The sequence below is a fragment of the Papaver somniferum genome, chromosome 11 (genome assembly GCF_003573695.1).
Source record: "Papaver somniferum cultivar HN1 chromosome 11, ASM357369v1, whole genome shotgun sequence".
NCBI classification, from domain to species: Eukaryota; Viridiplantae; Streptophyta; class Magnoliopsida; order Ranunculales; family Papaveraceae; genus Papaver; species Papaver somniferum.
In genome coordinates this window covers 14,893,171-14,916,783 of record NC_039368.1, presented here as the reverse complement: position 1 = coordinate 14,916,783, position 23,613 = coordinate 14,893,171, and the positions used below count along the sequence as shown (strand labels likewise).

The 23,613-nt window shown below is 36.2% G+C and overlaps 2 protein-coding genes across 2 annotated transcripts; both read right to left on the bottom strand.

Annotated features, from left to right (window-relative positions):
* Positions 1 to 5,862: 5,862 nt before the first annotated feature.
* Positions 5,863 to 7,317, bottom strand: LOC113321023 (cationic peroxidase 1-like). The gene is made up of 3 exons (XM_026568903.1): positions 7,005 to 7,317; positions 6,691 to 6,885; positions 5,863 to 6,586 (listed from the first exon to the last, which is right to left on the bottom strand). Exons 1-3 carry the CDS (start codon positions 7,218 to 7,220, stop codon positions 6,038 to 6,040), a joined length of 960 nt encoding a protein of 319 aa, XP_026424688.1. The 5' UTR covers positions 7,221 to 7,317; the 3' UTR covers positions 5,863 to 6,037.
* Positions 7,318 to 8,635: 1,318 nt separating this feature from the next.
* Positions 8,636 to 10,217, bottom strand: LOC113321022 (peroxidase P7-like). The gene is made up of 3 exons (XM_026568902.1): positions 9,952 to 10,217; positions 9,509 to 9,703; positions 8,636 to 9,406 (listed from the first exon to the last, which is right to left on the bottom strand). The coding sequence occupies exons 1-3, from the start codon at positions 10,165 to 10,167 to the stop codon at positions 8,858 to 8,860; spliced, it is 960 nt and encodes a 319-aa protein (XP_026424687.1). The 5' UTR covers positions 10,168 to 10,217; the 3' UTR covers positions 8,636 to 8,857.
* Positions 10,218 to 23,613: the final 13,396 nt, after the last annotated feature.

Here is a 23,613-nt window from a genome sequence, read left to right as displayed (position 1 = left end):
TGCGCCATTTTATTCACTATCTTCGCGTGTATTCATTTTCCCAAAGATTGTATGCGATACAATCTATCTCCTTTCTTTCTTTTTTCTTCCTTTCATTTTTACTCCTCTTCCTTATTGTCTACTGACGAGGTTGCCTTTAATGTGCGAGTTTTTCTTAGATGCCATATCTCATCATTGATGATGCTTTTCATGAAATATATTTTCGGGTGGAACTGGCTGGTGCTTTCTACAATGAGTTGATCAATTCTGCTTCCAACATCGTGATCATTTGAACTGGTTTATCATAGACGAGACAAGTCTTCATCCAGTTTTGAATTGGTTTATCATGGAATGAAGTGTTGGGATGTTCGCTGACAAGAATGGTTAAGGAGACAAACTTTAAATCTTTTGGGTTGTTATGAATGTTTTATTTCCACACTCTCCTCTCTTCGTGTCTCTTTCGAGTTGTGCATCCTGACTTAACTGAGGAAGAGTTGGAATCGATCTCTTTGTTCTTTCTCCCCTGTTGAAATTTCTAGCTTTAGCTAAAATGGTGCTATTGGTTTGAGTTAGTTTCTTTATTTCAGGTGCGTTCCTTTCGCATTTGTAGATGTCCATTTATTTCTTCGCATAGTCTCTTTTCTTCATATGTACTTCGCACGAAACTGGTGGATTTATTCTGACACCCTAGCTTTTTGTCTCCTCAAATTTTTAGATTGTGTTGCGCGAGCTGGTACCTTTCCTTTTTTATTAGTAGTATCGTTGTTTCCCTGCTCTTCAAGGTGTGTCCTCTTCGCATAAGAAAATAGTATTTTAACTCCCTTTCCTTGTTTCTACTAGCTGGAATTTTGCTATTTGTCTTCGCACAGAGCAATTCTTTCTTTTCCTCATATAGTTTATGTGAATTGGATCTTCTCCTATCCATCCTTTCTTTTCATCTTTCTTTTTCATGTTCGCGCTGTTTTCATCCCCTTGTTCTATGTTTATTCTTTTCTCCCCCTGTTGATGCTTCTAGATCTGGGAATCGAAACAATAAAGTACAAGAGGAGTTCATCCTTTTGAATTTGATTTCTGATGTCGTCATGTTTGGTTTCACTGCTACTGTTGTCCCCTCCAGATTAAAATCTTTATCTCTTTTTCTTTGACTTCTCTAATTTCTTTTGTTCTTTTTCGATCTAATCAGGAGCAGGTAGTGTTTCTAGCGCCAAAAATGTAGTCGCAGAAAATCCCACAACTAACACCCCAATACTAATTTCTAGATCTAATCATATAAGTCTTCTAATTATCAATATAAGTGCAAGAAACATAAATAGACACAAGATTTACGTGGTTCGATCAATGTGATCTACATTCACGGGGTTAGGGTTCACTATGATTATTAAAATTACATATGGATCACATGGAGACTCCATTAATGAGTGTTTGGAGCTCTAGAATGAAAGAAGAAGAAGGAGATAATAATAATACCAGGTATCGTTTTCTCTCTCTACCATTGTGTCTAAAGTATGTCCCCTTTCTCTCTCCTGCCTTTCTCTTTATATATGTATATACATAGTGGATGACAACTCATATGGTCTCATTCTCGTGCTAACTTATGCCTTATACCTGTGCTAAGTTCTCTCGCACTTGTGCTACGTTCTCGCATGATAAGGAAGTAAACGCATCTCGCACCATTAACAAATGTTTTTGCGATATTTTACTCCTACAATGTACATTGGGTTGGCTCAATAAAAGTTAACCGAAGTTAACCATATGAACACTTTTGTTTTAGCCGTATTCGTCTAACACTTCTAGATCAAATATGAAGATCAATCAACCATGAAAGATAATCAAATGAATTTAACTGTGTTTCAAATAGAGTTGTTCAATTTTTCACTATCTCATAGAAATATATATGAACAAATTGAATCGAAATCGGTTTGATTCGTAATCGTACAAAGTACTTATACAAGAATCAGTTTATGAACATTAAGCCACAGTTTGCAAAGATTGCATTCCTTAAATCATAAATGTTTTAGTTCATGAGTATGAGAATCATACATAACCGATTTTAGAACTTCACCACTGTGTTCACAAATCAGTTACGCGAACAGCAGCTCCGGACCTTGCCCTAGTAAAGCCGTTCGCAAACCCGGTTCGCGAACAGATGTTCCGGACCCAACTCAGATAAACCCTTTCGCAAACTAGGTACGTAAACAAGAGTTCCGGACCTTCTCAGGTAAATTCGTTCGCATACTAGGTATGCAACACAAGAGGTTCTGACCTGAATCATCACAATACAGTTCGCATACTAGGTATGCATACCATGTTGTATCCAGACATGTGTAATTGTTCTAAACTCTCATTTCAATCATTGAAACATCCTTGGAAGACGACAATGGTAATCTCACACATACCATTAGCTTCAAGTAATTTTCAAGTGATCGAATGATCAATACGAAACTTACCGAGCTAACATCAAATGACTGTCTCATACAAATCATATAAGATGTTCAAGGTAATTTCATATGATCATATTTTGACTTAATATTTAATTTCCAACAAATAGATTGTTTCCAACTAAACTCGTCAAGAATATGATGAACATAGCTAAAGCAAAAAACTTCCAACATATATTTCGAGAAATGGATAAGCGAGATAAACTCGTCTCGAAATATCAAATGTGTATACTGTAAAAGTCTGTATAGCTATACGACTTAGTCTCATTACAAGATAGAATAGAATAGACTTCTGAGTGATAGATAAGTTTTAGTCTCCATATACCTTTTGTTGATGAAGTTCCTCCAAGATCCTCAGTAGATCTTCTCCTTCAATTGGTGAACGTCGTGAAGTCTAAAGCTCAACTACACTTTCTATCCTAATCCATAAGTAGATTAGAAATCAGGTATATAGTTTTGATCAACTAAACTTGACAAACAAGATTGAGATATCAACACTTGCGAGTTCGACCGAGCAGTGCTCTAACAATATGCACACATGATTGGGATAATTTGGATCAACATATCCCGTTGGTTGTTTCATATAAACCTCTTCTTCCAATTCTCCATGTTAAAGCGCATTCTCCATATCTTGTTGCCGCAGCTGCCATTGATTCATTACTTTAATAGATAACACGAGCCTGATTGTGCAAGGCTTACTTAACGGACTGAAAGTTTCCCCGTAATCGATTCCCTCTTGCTGGTGTAATCCCTTGGCGACTAAACGAGCTTTGTGTCGTACTATAGTCCCATCTAGATTTCTTTTAATACTGAAAATCCACTTTGACCCAACAAAATTCATTCCATTTTCATGCTTTACTAGGGACCAAGTGTGATTTCTGACCAAAGCATTAATCTGGTCATCCATAGCAGTCCTCCATTTTGGTTTTACCCATGCTTTTGAGTAGCATGTTGGCTCCATGAACTCCTAATCTTGTAAAAAATAAATTAGTTACAGTAGTGATGCCAGACTTAGCCCTTGTCACTATTGGATGTTGTTGTACCTGTATATGATCATTGATAATACTGTCTGAGTATGCAACAGACAGTTGAACAATTTGTGTAACTGTTGGTAGTGCATATGGAAGCCCCGGGATGCTCATAAAATTTGTTTCAGATATAGTAGGTGAAGGCATGTGCTGAGTTTCATGTAGTTCTGAGTGTGGTTGTAAACTTGTTGATGCTTTTTGGGGTCTGAAAATGGAATGAATAAGTCCAGGACTTGCAGTTGCTTTTTCAGTTGAGGATACAGATGCATTAGATGTTTCAGACGCAGTTGGTAATGCCAGTTGTCGTGGAAGTTGAATCTCTATAGGTGGAATTACGTTTGTTGCAGAAGTATATGATCTGAAAATTGATGAAGCTATCAGCTTTGAGTTAGGTAACTGATTTTGTTGACATAGCACCGGACCATCCTGTTGCGTTGGGGAAAATGAGAATGTGCTCTCTTGAAATTTGACATGGCGAGATATGTTTCCCATTTTTTTTCTATGGAGACACTGGTACCCTTTATGAGTACTTCAATAGCCTATAAATACACAAGGTATGGACCTGGGTTCTAACTTATTTTTGTTGTATGACCTTACACAAGGATATGATAGACAACCAAACACCTTTAAGAAACGGTAATATGGAGTTTTGTTGAATAACATTTCAAGAGGATTTTTTGACTCAAACTTTGATTTTGGAATCCTGTTTATAAGATAGCACGATGTTGAGAATATGCGCGTGACCAAAAAGATTTTGGATATGCACATGGAAAAGAATAGCTAAACCTGACTCATTAATGTGTTATATTCTTCGTTCTGCAAGACCATTCTGTGGGGAAGTATGCAGACATGAAAATCGGTGGATAATGCCAGAGTTATTGAGAAAAGAAGTAAACTTTTTATATTCCTTGCATTATAATACTGGAAAATTTGATTTTGTACTTTGTTAACTTTTCGATTTGGTTTTTGAACTGAATGAAGATTGGTAAAGCATCAGATTTTGAACTAAAGGAAAAAGAAAAGACATCCATTAAAAACACATAATAACGTAAACCATTTGTAGACTTATGCGGTGAAACCCAAATATCTTAAACTATTAAACTCAAAGGTTCATCATAAATTGTACTACTAATTGGAAAAGGAAGTTTCTTGGTCTTACTTATATAGCAAGAGTGACAGAAATCAAATTATTTATTTGCTACTGGAAGGGAAAACTGATTTATGATTTAAACGAAAGTACATATAAACATCATCAGGTGGTTGAGACGTTGGTGCCAAACTGGTACAGTATTTGTGACGAAGGTTTTGGGTTGAATCTGAGAGTTATTGTTACCTACACCATCAAATATGTATAACCCATTTATATTCCCGCTGTTTTAGTGTTGTCCCCGTGCTTTTGTCCTTCACAACAAAGAAATTGGTGTGAAACTCAAAATAGAAATTGTTATCCTTGCAGAACTGATAGACTGATGGAAAATTTATTTTTATTTTTGAAATATGTAAATGTTATTTAACCGAAATACTCTTGTGCTATGAGTAAAGGTGGCATTACCAATATTCGCAATTCGAAGGGCACTACCATTACCAACTTGCACTTGATTTGTCCCATCTTAGTCATGCGAGATGCTCAGATTTTGATGCCAGCAGTAAGGTGATGTGTAGCACATGTATCTGTGACCCAGTTGTTGTCTGTCTGTCCTTGTTGTAGTGTTATATATGCAGCAGGTGATCGCTGTTGCGGTACAAAATCCTTTTCAAAACGATACCAACACTTCAAAGAAACATGATTTCTGCGTCCTCAAAGTTGGCAAGGCCCTTGAGTAAACATATATAATAATCACTGATCCCCTATCTCCTCTCTGTCTCAACCCTTCTTCTTCGATAAACCATCAACAAAAACCCTTCTCTGCTCGATGTGGTCCATTTTGGTTACTAGGTTGGGTTTTAAGATCAATAGTGATGCTCTCCAACGACGAAATCTTCATCTTTGTTGTCACCGGCGATGGCATCTTCATCATCAACTTATCCGACGACGAAATCTTCATCGCTGAAATCTTTGACGATCAAAACTTCATCACTGTTGCAAGAGATTTGAAAAATGATTCCTATTTTGGCAGCACAACTTTCTAGAGAAGAAAAACAAACTAAATGGCTGAAATTTGATCCGAGAAAACACATTCTTCCTTCGATTTAATCGAATCTTATTCATACTTGTATTTATCTTACTCTGGTAATCCTTCCCTTTTTCTCTTGTCGGATTTTTCGGTATTGTACTTGTATATTTTTGTTAATTTGTATTATCTTATTTTCGATCTTAAATTCATTATAACCTCGAATTTCCATTAATGAAAAATACACGGAGATAAATGGTGAAAACAGACCAGAAATTTATTTCCAGAACTTTTTAATAAATTTCATAAACATCTTTATTATATTAAAGTGTGTATCACCAGTATATATTCTGATGATAAACCAAAAAAGATTTTGTACTTACACTTGTCATGACAGTAAAAAGAAAATAAACAAACAAACAACATATAAAATAGATACACACAACAAACTTAACAAATTACAAAAGCCATTTGTGATTTTTTAATTAATCCTCCTGCAGTTCACACGAATTTGTCCCGAATTTCCTTCCAATGGCTTATTTCTTCCCATTTTAATCATAGACTTTCCAAAATCAGCAGCAAAAGCACTAGCATGAGTACTGTAAAACCTCACTAATGCATCAGTTGATACCCCGTTAAACAAAGCCTGATCTGAATGAAGTAAACCTCTTTTCTTCACCAAATTTTTGAAATACAATGTATCGAATTTGTCATCTGTGGGATCGAATGGAGCAATTCTGGTGTCACCACCAGAGGGAGGACACGTTTTTTTGCGATTCTGGGCAAATAACGGGTCGATGTTGGATTCGTTGTAAATTCGGTTCTTGAAGTTGTTACACTGAGAAAACCCTATGGCATGTCCTCCCGACAATGCAACTAGGTCTGTTTCATCTAACCCTGCATTTTGGAAGTTTGTTTTGAGAGCTGGAAGGTCCATGAAAGGAGCTGGTAAGTCGTTATTGGCATCAGTTCGGCTGGCTGTGGTCGAGTCTCTTCGACCTAGTTCTACCTCCCATGTTGGTCCTCCTAACTGTAAAAGCATATGTTCGTGGAGACAGTATGAGTAACTTATTTGTTTTCTTCAAATAGGTGGAGTTAATATACCTGAATCAATGTAATTTATTAAGTTTTTACCTGGACGATAGAGTCGCGAGCAGCAACAGCTAAGATATCAGCACAAGAGACAACTTGAGCACCACAAATTTTGTTCACCTCTGACTTGATCCTGTCAACTACCTCAAATCCTCTTAATGAGTTGATATTGCCAAATGCAGTTTTCTCCCCATCTATTGTTGATGTGCTATCAAGAAGAACTGATCCATCGCAACCCTTTAAAACGTCAATAACAAAGTCACAAGATTAGTCGCCATTATAATACCGATACAACTTAACTTTGCATGGTAATTAACTTGATAATTAACAACTAACCAATATCGATTGAAACTTACATTAACGAAGCAATCGTGGAAATGAAGGCGCAGCAAAGAAGCGCCCATTCGGTGCTCACGGTTCACAGCATCATATACCAATTTCTTAATAGTTGGAAGGGCTTTAGGACAAACTTTATGATAAAAAGTGGTTGAAAGTGCGTCTGAGGAAGTTATTGCCACTGATACTAAAACTATCGCCACAAGGAAATAAAAGAAACCATTACGATCTTCCATATTGATTGTCTGATCACTTCAATTCTCAAACTCAAGGTTTATAGAACAAATTAAACTATGCTTATTGTTTTGTGGATATTGCTTCTTAACTAAAATGGCGTCGGTATTTATAGCCTGGATATACTGATTTTTGGAACGTGCATGCATAATGATATTGAGAGTAGGTTTTGAATAGTCAAAACCTCGCGGCAAACCCCCTGAAAAAAATAAGGGAAGGATAACCAAGGATGGCTGTGTTCTTGGAATGTACTAATAACAGATATTATTGATTTAATTCCATAAGCATATCATTGTTGATTAATTAGCTTAATAATTGATAAAACGCCAAGCTCCATATATCTAATCAAGGAACAAAGATTGAATGAAAAATAAAATATAAGTGCGCGCCACTATTGAACCAGTCTTCGACAGCAGTTACCTAGCTGCTAGCTAGTTTGAAACGTTACTGTAGTTTGTACATACACATGTTATAATCAGTTAGCTGCCATCGGCAAATATAAATAAAGTTTACATTTGTCCCCGGCGGCTGGTCGATCTCTAATTAAGTTTTTAAAATATTAGTAGACCAATAATGTCTATGAATTGAGAAATAGTAGTACCGGTATCAGTCTTTTTCCCTTCCTCTCTGCTTAAAAAAAATGATCGCCTTGTCACCAAATAATGATACTTGATGGATTTTGAAAATAAGAATTGAACATAAAGAAATAATCAACATCGCCATATCTTCATCAGAGATTAGCCATGCCAGTGCCTTAATTTGTTATCATAATTAATCTTTATTAAGCTTTTCTTTGAGATTTTTTGTGGAGGTGTTAGATAAGTTTTTGTTTTTTTTACAAATGATACAAATTGAATGAGAGGGAAAGATAGATAAGTACTCAGGATTAATTAGTAATATCTGTATATTGAGAGGTCATATCTGATATGTGTAGGAACGATGACGAACGTGGCTGAACTATTCGGATATTGATTTCCTTCATCAGTAGTAATTAAGGTTCAGTGACGGGAAACTTTAATTCATAAAAAATTTCAACCATTTCAGAGAGCTTAGCCAAAATATCAAGTTTGTATTTGCAATTTTTCTCTTAAATTTTCGTCATACTCGAACAGAATAGTCGACGAAGAACAAGAAATCGAGGAAGTTAGTACTTCTAGCTTGCGCGATTCATTGGGTTTGATGAAGTAATCTTACTTAAATAAATCAGGGTAAATGTAGGGAATTCCATGTATTGTGTGTGCGCCATTCATGTATCCTAGTTTCCATGGACGCATGAATCCCTTAGAAACATATACATACACTAACACAGCGTAAGGATGCGTTTTGCATGCATTTGGAACGTTGGAAATACAGAAATGCTGTTTTTGCAAATTTTGAGTTCTGGAGACAATCCTTCTTAACTAGAATTGAAGAAAAATAAAAGAAACACAAATAATTCTTATTCTTATTAAAATTGATTATCACCAAGTTTTCTTCTTGATGATGATGATAAACAATAAAAAGAAACACACTGACACTGCAAATTTTGAGTTCTGGAGACAATCCTTCTTAACTAGAATTGAAGAAAAATAAAAGAAACACAAATAATTCTTACACTCTTCACAAACAATAAAAAGAAACACACTGACACTGTGACATTTTAGTTTGTCCTCCTACAGTTCCTGCGAATTTGTCCTGACCTTCCTTCCAGTACTCTAATTTTTCCCATTTTAATCATAGACTTTCCAAAATCAGCTGCAAAAGCTGCAGAGTTAGTACTGTATCTCCTCACCAATGCATCAGTTGATCCACCGTTGAATAAAACCTGATCGGAATGAAGTAATCCTCTTCTGTTCACCAAATCCTTAAAGTATTGTGTATCAAATCTTGTAGCTGAGGTATCTAATGGACCAAGTCTGTTGTCACCACCAGTACGAGGACATGTTGCTCTTAAATTCCTGGCGAAATTGGGGTCGATGTTGGTTTCAGTGTAAATTCGGCTTTTGAAGTTACTACATTTTGAAACCCCAATCGTATGTCCACCTGATAGCACAACTAAATCTTGTTCATTTAACCCAACGTTTCGGAAGTTAGCTTTGAGAGCTTGGAGGCTCAAGCCAGGGCCTGGTAAGGCATTGTTGGCGGCAGATAGACTTGCTGTGGTTCCATCTCTTCGGCCTAGTTCTACATTCCATGGTCTTCCTCCTAACTACAAAAGCATGTGCGTAGAAGCAATATTAGAATTAATGTTCAGTCCTTTTGACCTTTTCTAATGAGGTGCCAAAATAGCTTGGATGAAATTTTTTCTTACTTGGACAACGGAGTCTCGAGCTGCAACGGCCAAGATGTCAGCACAAGATACAACTGGGCGACCACAGGCTCTGTCCACCGCTGCCTTGATCCTGTCCACTACATCAAATCCTCTTAATGAGTTGAAATTCCCACCTGCACCCTTCTCCCCACTTATAGTTGATGTGCTATCAAGAAGAACTGATCCATCGCAGCCCTATATAAATGAAACCAATAGCAAAATCAGATTAGTTGGTAACAATTTACATTTCTCTTAGGTAAAATCAGTGTATTGTTAACTGGGATATGTTTGAATTATTGTAACATTACTATTGGTAATCTTTTTGGATATCTTACGATCTCGCTTTCAAACCTGTACCATTTTTGCCACTTGTAAATTCTTTCACTATCAAGTTAAATAAAAGTTAACTTTGCATGGGAAATTAAATGGCTAATAAATCTTACGTTCACGAAACAATCGTGGAAATGAAGACGAAGCAAGGAAGCACCCATACGACGGTCACTATTCACAGCAGCAGTTACCACTTGCTTAATGGTTGAGAGGGCATTTGGACACACTCTATTGTAAAAAGTGGTTGAGAGGGCATCTGAAGAAGTTGCTGCTAATGATACTACAACCATTGCGAGAAAAATGTAAGCGAAGCCATTACTACTTGCCATACTCACTCTGCTAAATTATCAAAGTTGTATATACTAGTTGAGCAATGTTTGCTCTCTGTATATTGCATCTTAGCAATAGTAGTTTTGGTATTTATAGGGTAATAATGTTAGGGGTTCACAAGTCTAATATCGTTTGGTAGGTTTGAAGTCAAATTTCGCCACAAACCCCAGCAATAGAAAACTGAAAGATACTTGTGTACTTGGAAGATAGTGAGGTATCTTAATGTGAAATGCACCTAAGCAAAGATCATGGTTTGATCAATGGCAATTATACGGTAGTTATGCCAACCAGTATATTGCACAGAGTAACAACTTATATAATTGGAAACGTCTCTATGAGAACACACGGTATATGTTGTGGATATATTTTAAATACCACTCGCAATATAGAATTAGAGCCCCATTTTATTTTTGCACTCATCCAATCGATGAAGAGCAAATCATAATTACTATCATATCTATCTCTAACTATTTCCTCGAAGTTGAAGAGGAAGCAATCCCGACCAAAATTAGTCAAACTAGTACAGAGAGTTCAACAACATCACAATTGGTGAATTAACAAATATAACTAGGATATGATATAAAAAAAGAACTAGGAAAAGGAAATGCAAACATTATTACTGCCATTGGAACTAGTATATGATAGTGTACACAAGACCCAGTAATATGTGGTGTGATCTTGAGTCATGAAGAGTTAATTCGCCTATTCTAAGGCTCGGGAGTCGGGACTAGATTCCGCATAAAAATGTTATAGTTAATCCATTTTGAGGGAATTTAGTTCTAATATTATAGGTACTCTTTTCGAAAAATTGAAATAATTGATAAAGGATTTAGAAGAGCAGAAGCCTCCTGGGCCCAAAAACAGGAACGAAAATCAACTATAGAGTTCATGACTTAAGACAAGCACAGAACAGACATCCATCAAGACTACCAACCTATACAAATGATTAAACATATTTCAACAATCCTGTTGACATTGCAGCTAAGCACTCTAACAACTTTAGAGTGTAGGGGAATGGTTGGGTACAGTCCCGACTTTCCTGTCACAGCACCTGTACTTTCAACGATGTAATGGTATCCTTTGTTTCTTAGCAAATAAAAAAGATTAAACATATTTTAAATGATACTAAAACCTTGTTTATTTAAATTTCATTAAGACGTCTGACTCGGACCCAGATAGATTTTAGATCATTTTCATTTTTCTGATATCTGATTCAAGGTTTGACTTCGTTCATATACATATATATTTGAGTCAGAGGTATCATTTCCTGGCTAAATTGGGGGCTTATACCACTTAATTGGGGCCTATCAAATTTTCATTGTCACACCACCAAATTACTCTGGGTACCCAAACTTCTAAAAAATACTAATTTACCCCCACATTAATTTCTAAAACAATCTCATATAAATACTAATCCTTACCATTTTCAGTAAACATAAAAACCTAAACCTAGAAAAAGTTCTATTTTCATCATAATCTCTCCAAATTCTCAAAACTCTAATCAATTTTTTTTTTTTTGATCCTCTCCTCCAAGATCTTCGATCCAACAAAGAAAAAGGTAAATCTCCATCAACCCATTCTATGATTTGCATTTCTTGATTGATTTACATGTTTAAATCTTCAATTTTCGAAAATCAAAATCTCTGATTTCATCCAGAATCGGTTTATGTTGACATATCGAATAAACCGATTCTGGGTTTTGGTTTCCTCCATGAAGAGCATGCAAAGTAAGCGGTTTATATGATGATTAACATCAATCGATTTTAGGGTTAGAAACGAAATACCCCCTCCGTTCCAAATTAGATGATGTTTTAGGAGTTTTCACGCAGATTAAGAAATGGAGAGAGATATAAAAAAAATTCTATTCATGCCCTTGAGAAAAGTCTTCAAACATTAATTGTTATTAGTGTATTTAAAAATAAAATTATGGTTCCAAGAAAAATGTAGGGTATTGTTGGTAGTTTTGTGGGGAAAATATGAAAACTATCAAGTAATGTGGAACAAAAACATAACCCTAAACACTCATCTAAAGGGGAACGGAGGGAGTATGAAAATACATCACCAGAATCGGTTTATAAGTGCTTTAGAATAATCCGATTCTGGATACATTTTTTCTTTTAATTACGCGATCCCATAATCGGGTTTTATGTTCCTGATAATTTACCGATTATGTTTGACACTTCAGATTCCTTTTCATAATCGGATTTTATATATGTTCCACATAAACCGATTACTAATGTTTCACACTCCTGTATGTTTTTTTAGTCAGAATCGGATTACATATGTTTAATTATGTACCGATTATTAACTAGTTGTTTTTTTTTGTTTTTTTTGTTTTATATAGATATGGACTTCAGACACCTAGTGTTTTACTCTCGAGAACTCACATTGGAGGACATTCTTAGGAAAACCACAACGAGTCCCAGAAATAAGCCTCTATAAGTTTGCGTATGGGTGTGAGACCCATCTTGAACAAGCCCTCGCATTGATTGATAAGCTTACACTGGAGGAGATTTATGAGGTCATGAGGTTCACTAGGATGAGGAGAAATATGATTTCAGCTGAGAGGGAGCTCCATGCAGAAATGGAAGGTATGTGGGAACAAATGGCTCAAGCACAAGCTGCTGCTCCTGATGGTGTTGATGCTGGTGATGCTTGTACTGGTGCTCCTGCTGATGGTGGTGCTGCAAATGCTCCCGATGGTGCTGCTGCTGATGATGCTGGTACTCCCGCGCTTTAAGTTTTTACGTTTAAGCTTTAGATATTAAAAGTTTAGGTTTGTATTTTGGACAGTGGTTGTTTTAAGTTCTTAACACTCTTTTAAGATTTGTATTTTGGATGATCTCTGTGTTGAACTTAATGCACTTGAAGTTTTAATTATAATTATGTGTTGTTGCTCAATAATTCTATCCTGGCATGCCAACAATCGGGCTACTCGATATGTCAAAATAAACCGATTATGCAAGCTATTTTTCCTGTATGTTTTTCAAGCTAGAATCGGTCACATATGAATATATATAAACCGTTTAGTTTCGGTGAAAATTCATTTTTTTACATGTCTTTATCGGTTCATGTTGGTCACACAAAAGACCGGTTCCTGGTGGCATTAAAACACAATCGGATTATATATACCTTCTAGAAGACCGATTATGCCAAATTATTTCACGTTTTTCAAAAAGAAATAGTCGTTAGGGACTTTCTATATAAATAGAGACCTCACCCTTGGACCTCATTTCCCCCAAAATTGATCATTTTATTCCCCCTGACGCCATATACTCCACAAATACTCATTTCATACCTCCACATACAAGAAATGTCATCATTTGATTCAAACGAAGATTTGGCAATCACCAAAGCATGGTACGCGGAAACCCGAGTTAAACGTCAGTCCTCCTAAGGGTGGATTCCGTAATCTTTTGGGCTAGGGTACACAACAAATTTAGCCAAGAATTTAGAAATCCTAATGGAAGAAGTGTTCAACAAGTCCACGATAGGCACCTACTCATCGAAAATGCGATACTTGCTTATTTAGCTATCCAACCTCGGATTTTTAACACTCGCACCTTCAACTTGTCCATTGAACAGTTTGTAAGTATTTTTGTGGTTTACTTTACGTAACCCATGTTGTTTTATCTTCCAATGAAACACCACTAACAAATGTAAGTTTGTTTTTGTGTTTTTGTAGCACGAAGTCGTGAAAGCGTGCAACTTGGAGAAAAAGGGGGAAGCATTCGCATTCGATGCAAGCTATCACTTCTTGATAGAAAAAATCCCGGAGGATGAGCCGGACTTCATGGATCGTGTATCGTCTTCGGATGAAGATTGATGGCTTTAAAAAATTTTGTATAGATTTTGTGGGTAGACCTCTATGTAAGCCCTCACGAGACTATAATTCGTCCACTAGGGTCACCTAGGGGTTTAAAGACTTGATGCATGTGCTAAATGCATCCTACAATAATGAAACGAATGAAAAAAAAATCTTATGAAAGACAACAATCGGTTTATATATGTCAAGTAAAACCATGATTACTATAATCAGATTATACATATGGCAACGTGAACCGATTATAGATGTGCTCTGTTAATTTGGAAACACCAATCCAGAATCGGTTTACAAGTGCATGAACGTAAACCGATTCTGAGTGTTGTTTATGCAAAAAAAATCTAAATGGTTGATGTTTTGAAGAACTCTCCAACATTAGTTAATCTCACATCCAAAACATAATTAACCCCTAATACGATTAATTAATACTAATTAATCATGGATAAAATAGGTACTTGAGTAATTATTTTGATAAGGGGTGGTGTGAAGGTTATTTCTAATGACTTTTTTGTCATCTATCTATAGACCCAAATTAACTGCTACACGCCCCAATTTAGCCAGGAAATATCATTTTGGTTCTAATTTTTTGAGCACATAACTGACTGGATTTCAAAAATTATCAAAAATTTAATTATTTTAATAATTTTGTAATCATATGTTACGAGTCAAATTTAATTAGACGAGACAATTGAGTCAGGAAAGAGATAAACATATTAGTGTCAAGTCATTCCAAACACATACTCTGTATGACAGATTGTTTGCAGGGTCTTTTGAAAAATTTATTGAAATGATCACAAAAGTTGGGGTTCTCAAAAAGGTTAAAACCGTGCGAACAGCCTTGGGATTTAGCAATTGAACCATGGTCTTAACTTGTAGTACCACACTACTACTTACTACGCTTTGTTAGTATTTTCTTGATCCCCAATAATAATCAGAGAATAAAGTTGTTTTGGTTTTTTTTGCTGAGCCTAACGTAAAGTTTAAAATTTTGTTAAGAAAAAAAAAATCCTATTATTGGGCTTAAAGGGATGGGATTTTGGGCTTAAGTTACTAAGTGGAACCCAAATGTTATAGGCGGAGATTAGACTTAAATAAAAGTTCAAAAATACCCTCAATCATTTTAGCTGATTACCCTTCTACTCTTCCATTAACTGATTAATCTAATAAAAAAAAAACTGAAAAATCATAAAATAAAAATAAAAACTAAAAATCATAAAAAAAAAAAAAAAAAATACTATCCCTCCACTCACTTTTTTCTTTCTTCTTCTTCTTCCTTTTTTTTTCTTCTTCTTCTTCCATTCGTTTGAGACGATTAATCGTCTATTCCAAAAAAAAATCTTCGTCAATTAAACTCATTCTATAAAACCATGAAACCTAAGGAAAATCTAGGTCAATCTTCGCCGAATCAACCTCCTGCTGAAGCTGAGAAACCAATTTCATCAAATGAAGTAGAAACTGGAGATCAAGAAGAAGTGAATGAAGGAGATGAACCAGCTGCCGGGAGTCCTGATATGACAGCAATAAAGTATGAATTTCATAACCCACTCTTTATCTAAGCGTTTTGTTGATTATTCTGTTGGTTTCGAAAATTTTACGTCTGAAAAAACAGTTTCTGAAAATGCTTACGGCTGGGAGTTCTTGTATTCCCAGCCGTCAATAGGTGTCACGGTTAGGATTGATTATTTTCCCAGCCGTTTATATGTTACACGGTTGGGATATCTTAGAACTCCCAGCTATTTGTAGGAGTTACGGTTGGGATATCTTAGAAATCCCAGCCGTAATATAGTCGATGCGTACGAGATGGAGAAATCCTATCCGCAACAAGTTGTATACGGCTAGGTTATTCCTAGTCGTATATTGTCCTGTGTTCGAATTTTTTTCAGCGGTAATATTTACGTCTCGGTCTTTCTGTCCGTAACTTTGTTTCCTGACCGTGACATTTAGTTTCCTAGCCGTTTATAGTTTACGGCTTGGAATTTCCTAGCCTTTTATAGTACTGTGCTGAATATCAAACCAGCTGTATTTACACGTATAGGTTTTCCTATCCGTTATTTGTTTTTCGGCTGGATCGCTTATTTAGTTTCCTAGCCATTTATATATTACGGTTTGGAATTTCCTAGACGTTTATGTATTACGACTAGATCGATTACTAATTTTTCCATCTGTAATATTTGTTGCGTCTTGGATTATCCAATTTTCCTAGCCGTTTTGGTTGTCACGGTTTGGTTGTATCAAAATTTTCCAGCCGTTTTGCTTATCTACTATTGATTTTTGTCCTTGTTTTTCTTTGAAAAGAGGAAACGAAAAGAAGAAGAAAAGATCACAAGAAGTAACACCTCGTAGTGACCCGACTCCGCAACCTCGTCATGCAAAACCATTGGGTTCAAAAGCAAGGAGTGCAAGTGGAGTTGTGACTTCTATAGAAAATGAAGGTGGAGGAGATGGATTTGGAGTTACTGGAGGAACTGAAGTTGGAGTTGCTGGAGGAAATGAATGTGTACTTGTTGTTACTCGAGGAACTAAAGTTGGAACTTCTAGTGGTGCTGTTATTGATAAAGGTAAATTTGTAGTTGAGGAGGACAAGAATGAGGGAAAGAATAAGTATCCACCAAAAGAAACGACAATACAAGTAACTGATGCTATGGTGCCTTTACCTCCCAAGAGCAATGGGAGACCTTGGGGTGAGGCAAGAGATCGTTCCGTCTTGATTGGATACACGTCTTCATGGGCTGCTAGGGTTTGTGGCACAAAGGTAATAAATCAAATTACATATATGTTATATTCCCTTGGTTATGGATTATTAATTATAACAACCAATTTTTTTTGTAGTTCTCGGATAAAGCGGTCCCTAAACTAAAGCACCGATAAGGAAGGTTTTGGCCGTTGGACAATGAGCATCCATATGTGATAGCTTTGGTAAAATCTTCGGGGTTATGGTATGGAATCGAGGCGTTGCAGAAGACATATGATGTTATGACAGTTTGTGGTTTTAAAGAAAGATTTTGGCCCGAAACTAGGACTTTTCATCTTCCGTTCGGCGAGATGACTATCAATTCGGATGACGCAAAACAAATCACTGGTCTTACTTTGGAAGGAAAGGTTGTGTTTGAGAGTTTCAACAATTCTATGCCTTTTGATGAACTTTGTGTCTTGGCGAAGGACTGTCTTGGGTGGGGAAAAGATGAAGCGGAAGAAGAGTTTGAGATAGGGTATGGAGCCGCTCCTAGAGCTAAAAAGAAATTTAGTGCACCGGGCAAACTTAGTGAAACAGTTAATATGGAAAGGAAGATTAATTTGGTTCGTCTGAAGGATAAGTTTGGGGATTCTGACCGCAAGACTAATAGTGGATTGGTGGTAATAGACGCCGAAAGAGCTAGACATACGTTTATAGCTTACTTTTTGCATACTCTTGGGACCGTCTTTTTCCCAGATTTCTCAGGAAATAAGGTAAATGCTTGTTATTTTTAGTGGTTGAAGACTCTCAGTCTCGATCCGGAAACAAATTAGGTACCTAGGTACTCATGGGCCACCACCCTCCTTGATGATGTGTTGGACTGTCTTTGCAAAGCTTCTACATGGAACGAAACACAAATTACGGGATGTGTTTCTCTTATCCATGTATCATTTTGTTTCAATATAACAAATGTTTATTTATTTTACTTTTATATATTGGTTTGTCTTATTTACAATATTATTTTTTTTTTTGACGTAGTCATGGGCTTACGACCATTTTAAAAGCTTGAGTCCTACTCGGGATACAAAATGGCCTCTAGGGAAACCTACAGGAGGAAGATACCCCTTTGGAGGGACCCAACACAAGGCTAAGGAGACGGAAATGGTCGAAATGAGGAAAACATGGATGCTTTGACAATCGAAGATGTGGCTTTTGATCCATATTTGAAGATTGACGAGGATGGAGACGATGAAGTTGGTGATAGAGTATTTTCTGATGTGGTGACCTATACGGGACCTTTGTTTCATGCAACTGGGTTCGTCATTTTAGATCCTCGTAGAATGCTCCGCCAAATCGGTATTGTCCGTAAAATTGTACCTGAAGAAACTCCTTTTAAACTGAGCATAGCCAACTCCCAATTTAAGGACAAAGGTGTCAAATTGAACTATGAAAATGCACCATCGATCGAGCATTGGAATGCTCGTTTCCAAGAAGTAAACCAAATGAGTAGAAGACTGCTTGAAGCTTCTCATGGGACTTCCCAAGCGGATGCGAATTACATGGAATTGTATCAAGAGTGGGCTCATCCTTATGTGGAAAATTTGGATCTGGAGGCGCAGAGACATTTCAAGAATGCAGGGAAAGAGATTTTAAAGGCATCAGTGAATTGAGAAGATGATTGGGAGAAGATGATGGTACGTATACTACTAAATATGTTTGTATATGTTGTTTTTTAATTATTTATGAATAATTGATTATGTGTGTTTGGTATGAAAAAAATAGGTCGAACGAGTTAATTGGGTGGCCAATGACATCACCCGTATGATTAAATTGGGTGAGGACTTATCGGTACCTGAACTAAGATTACTGCGGAATCGAGTTAGAGGCATAATTATCCCTGAGAAAGGAGGTTTTTATGCTTATGAAGAGGACCGATGAAGGAGAGCTAAAAGCGCGAGGTCTCCTTCTTCTAGCGACGACTCAGAAACTCCCCCCCCCCCCCCCCCCCCCCCCCCCCCCCCCCCTCGTGACCAAGTTCAATAAGCAAGGAAAATCCGGTCGAGGTGAAAATGTCAAGGTGCAAAAGTTAGCCGTGCTGGAACAAGTGCAAAAGTTAGCCGTGCTGGAACAGTGCTCGAGGTGGACGTGGTGGAGGTAAAAATACTTCAATTCAAGATGGCAGCGGTCGAGGTAAAAAATCTAGAGTTATAGAATAAGTTGTGGAACCTGAGCAAGAGGACAATTTGGATGAGTTTTTGCACTCTTCGGAGGAGGGATCAAGTGAAAGTGAAATGACTATTTACTCGCTTTTTATTATATTACTTCATGGATCTTTTATTATCTAAGGCTTTGTCTATTTACTATTTTTTTGTTTGCTATAAATTTGCATTTATGAATGAATGTTAGTCTTTCCATTTGTCTAATCTAAGAAAACTGAGGAAAAAAATCAAGATTTACTAATTTTTTGTGAACTTTCGGCTAGGTCGATCCTTCACATAACCTAGCCGAAAGTGTATATAATTCTTGTAAAATAAACCTGCACAGAATTTCGGTTGGAAAGTCCCGGCCGTTATCGGAAAACGGTTAGGAAAAGGAACCGTAGCCCTGTTACGGTCAGGAAATACCTAGCCGTGTATTGCACTGGAGACTCAAAAAATAAATGAGTCTTGGTTACGGCTACATTTCCGGGACGTATATCTTTTTTGCGGTTAGAACACCTAACCGTAATTCTGACATAAATTTGCGACTATGGTTTACGGCTTGGTCGACATTTGAAGTTCCTGGCCGTAAATGCATTTACAGTGGGGATTTCCTAGCCGTATGTCACTCTGAAAACCCCCCAAAAAAATGGCTCCTTGTTGCGGCTATATATCCAGGCCATAATTCTGAAAAAAATTAACAACTATTATTTACGGCTCGAAATACCTAGCCGTAAATCTGACAAACCACAAACCCTGCAGGTTTATACAGAATTATGACTGGTTCTACCTTGCGTTTTCCTAGCCGTAAGTTCCTATAATTTTGAATACCACATCATATCGGCTAGTTTTTTGAATGGTGAAAAATAGATCCGTTTGAAGACTGATCTATAGAAGATTCTAGTTGTTCAACCACTTATTTAAACTTGATATAACTCTACCTCCATATAACCACCCATTCCAAATAAAAATCACACCTTCTACATCAATAATATCCACCATAACTCCTAAAAACTCAATGCAATGTACTCAAAGGATAAACTCAACTTCACTTTGGAAGAAGACTTATCTCTTTGCAAAAACTTTGTACTATGCTATCCAAAGAAGTGAGAAGAACGAAAGAAACGTGGTTTAACAAGTCAATCGTATTGGAGTAATATTGTTGATAATTTTTGTAGTGAAACAGGTAACACTAACAACCGCGATGGGGCTGAATTGTATCATCGATTTTCAGATATACGCAAAAAAATGGAAGAATATATGGCTTTACGTCGTATGTGCAACCAACTTCGACTTAAAGGTGAGACTGATAGATAAGTCGCAACTCAAGTTAATAAGGAATGGAGAAAATGGAAAGGTTATAATTTCAACTTGGAAGCTCAATTCGCCATCATCAAAGACTTCTTAATACATAAAAAGGGATGTTATTAAAACCAACTTTGTAATGGGATCTATTAAGTATGTAATGGATTTTATTGTGGTCTATTTAATGAAAATATTACTAATTTTCAATCGTGGTATGTATTCATGTTGAAAATCAAAATTTCTCAGCTTACATATTCAGTTAGGGACGGGAAAAGTATGTTATCCCAGCCGTAATACATACTCAGGAGATTCTGGGAAGAATAACGGCCAGAAGTTCCCAGCCGTAGTTTGTGTTTACGGCTTGGAATTCTTCAGATCCTATCCGTAACTTTGTTATTACGGCTGGTTCGATACAATTTCCCAACCGTAACGAGTAAAAATTTCAGATTTTTACTCTGATTTTTAACGGATTTGAATCGATAAATTGATGTTGGAAGTTGATTATAAGGTTATCCCGAGTTTGTGACGAAGGGTTTCATCATTTTACTTCAAATTTTTTGAAAACTTTTCACTAAAATCAGCATTTTTCCTTCTTCAAAATCAAAATCAAGTTTTGATTTCCAAAAAATTAATCATTTGACTAGTCTAATTCATTCACTAATATTGATTAGTTAGCTTAATTAATATAATTAGTACTAATCATATAATGGATAGGATGAGTATTACAAAAATATCATGATAAGGGACTCTATGAATAGTTATTTCATGACCCTATAAGCCCCAAAATCCCCTCTTTTTTTAAGTCCTAATAATAGGATTAAAAAAAAAGGCACGGAGCTTAAAATCTCATTATAATAACATTACTTTCAAATTACCGTCTCCATGGTCAATTACTTTTATGTTCAATCATGGATAAGATGTATAGTTGATTCCAAAATTTAAGAAGCTGATCACGCACATGATCACCATAATAAAACAATGAGCCAAAAATGAAAAGGACCAATTCGCTCTTATCCTCGAGCTAACCCTTTTCAAGACCCTAGTTAGCAATTCGGGATTCGACAAACGTACGAAACTGCAAACGTACGAGTATTATACGGTTTTATAAAATCCAGATTCGGTCCAAAATCGGTCAACGGGACGTGATTCGTCATTAATTCGGAACGGCATAGGTACGTGTATAATTCGATTTATAAATGTGAGTTCGGCTCTGAAAATTCGGTATCTATATATAACAAATAATTTGTATTTATAAGGTCATAGACCAATTTTTATGCATATGTGTGAGTTATTTAAGGAAAAAATAAACTCAATATGATGATATTAATAATATATACAACATTAGTTATCCAAAAGGACGTCGTATGGTGGTTTAGATGCTTGGTTAGTGAGTTTGAGATCTCTCTCACCTTCACCTTCAAATCTTTTCAGTCGTTTTTGTTTCATAAAAATTACAACACGTCTAATATTCGGTCGTGTATGTTCGGGAGGCAGTAAAGCCCAAAAAGTGGAGTCTTTAAAAAGTAAAAGCTAAAGAATTAATGGCGAATTAAACGGACGTATCATTCGGGATACGTAAAATTCGTGAACGATTCGCGAATAATCCGGGAATGCCACATAATACGCGACTTGGGTTCGGAGTTGCAAACGTACGTGAATAAGACGGTAAAATTCGTGATACGGAAAAATTCACGAATGATTCGCGAATCATTCACGAACTTACTAACTAGGTTCGAGACAACAAACTGCTAATTCCAATACATTACCTGCTCTTTTTTGGATTCAACTGCATAAACAAAGATAACATCCCTAAGGAAATTTCAGCAAAAAGAATAATATATCACAATCAAGCAACTTGTTACTTTTGATTATACTCCTCTTGTTCTACCTAATTTATTTTAGGTGGCTGATTGAGTTATAATGATTTGGCAGCCTTCTACTAAACTTTGGTGATTTATCAAACAAAGAAGCAACTTGTTTTTAGTCCATGTGTTTATTTGTTTTTCTTCCTTGTTCTATGAATTAATTTTCTTGTTTCATTTGTAAAATAAATGATTTGGCTGCTATTGGTTAGAACTTGTTGTTGAAGCCCTGTCCCGGATATGATCAACCTACCTACTTGGTTGGCTACTTGGAAATAAAAAGTGAAGTAAAATACTATTGGCTGACAAAGCTCTTGATTTAACTACTACAGTATCCTATTAATTTTGTTTGCTAGTTAATCGAACACATTGTTTAAGGTTGAAATTCTTCGTTGCAATGCATAATCATACAACCAACCCCAATCAAATTAAAATTCCAATATAATACGCCCTCGATTAGTAAATTTACATTTTTTTTTTGATCCGTTGCTACTTACGTATACTAATCGTTCCATTACGAACATTCTGATTGTGAAGTTGTCAGCTGTATGAAGTTCAATATGCAACATATATAGGTTGGTTTTATGTTGCTTTTCGTTAGCCAAGATGGACTTAAAGTCCGAAGTGACATATTTGTTATTTTTACTGGGTAAAAGATGTTGGAATCTTGCAACAATAGAAGAAGCGTCAGATGTATCAAACAACTCTACCACGAACAAATTGATGAGGGCAGAATCACAGGTTCAACAAACTGTCCTTAACACATTAATTCACGGGTATATTCTGAAGTAATGCTAAACCCCAACGTGCAAATATGTGTCCAGGATAAGACTGCCCGATATAACTTGAGTTAGCACAACGCAAGTTACCCATTCTTAAACTCAGCAACAGGGATGGAAGTAAAACGCCGCACAAAAAACAAGAAGAAGAAGAAAAGTAGACCTAGAGATAGTCGCTGCTTGTGTGTTTTGAAAACAAAATTTCGAGTCATATTTATAAGATGAGATACTTGCAAATCAAGTTAGGTTTTGGTTTTTCTTCAAAACCAAGTAAAACTCGTAAAAGGAATTTCCCACAAATAAAACTCTTAAGAAAATATTTTTGGAATTAATTTCCTAAAGAAAAATTCGCCAAAAATAAATACGAGTAGAAGAGGAACTTGGTACATGGTGTACGCGCATGGGCATGAGTCGAAACATGTATTTTTCGCCCAACCCGCTCCACCACATTGTTTTACAACATATCCATGACCACATGGTTATATAATGGAGCACCTCTTTAGTTTTCCAATATGTGGGACTAAAGGTTCCATTTCATTCACTCAAAAATGAGTGAGTATCGCCCTTACATCATGAGATCAAACCACACCAAGACCAAAAATCCATTTGTTAAATAACTCATTTTCTCCAACAAAAGATATACTCCTTTTATCCCAAATTAATCCCAAATTTAGATAAAAGAATTTTGATAAAGTACCCCCGTTTTTTTATATCCATAAAATAAATGCTCCCGTTTTTTTCAAAATTGTTAAAGTGCCCTTAGAGCAACCACAGTCATGACCAAATTTGGGGACTATACCCAAA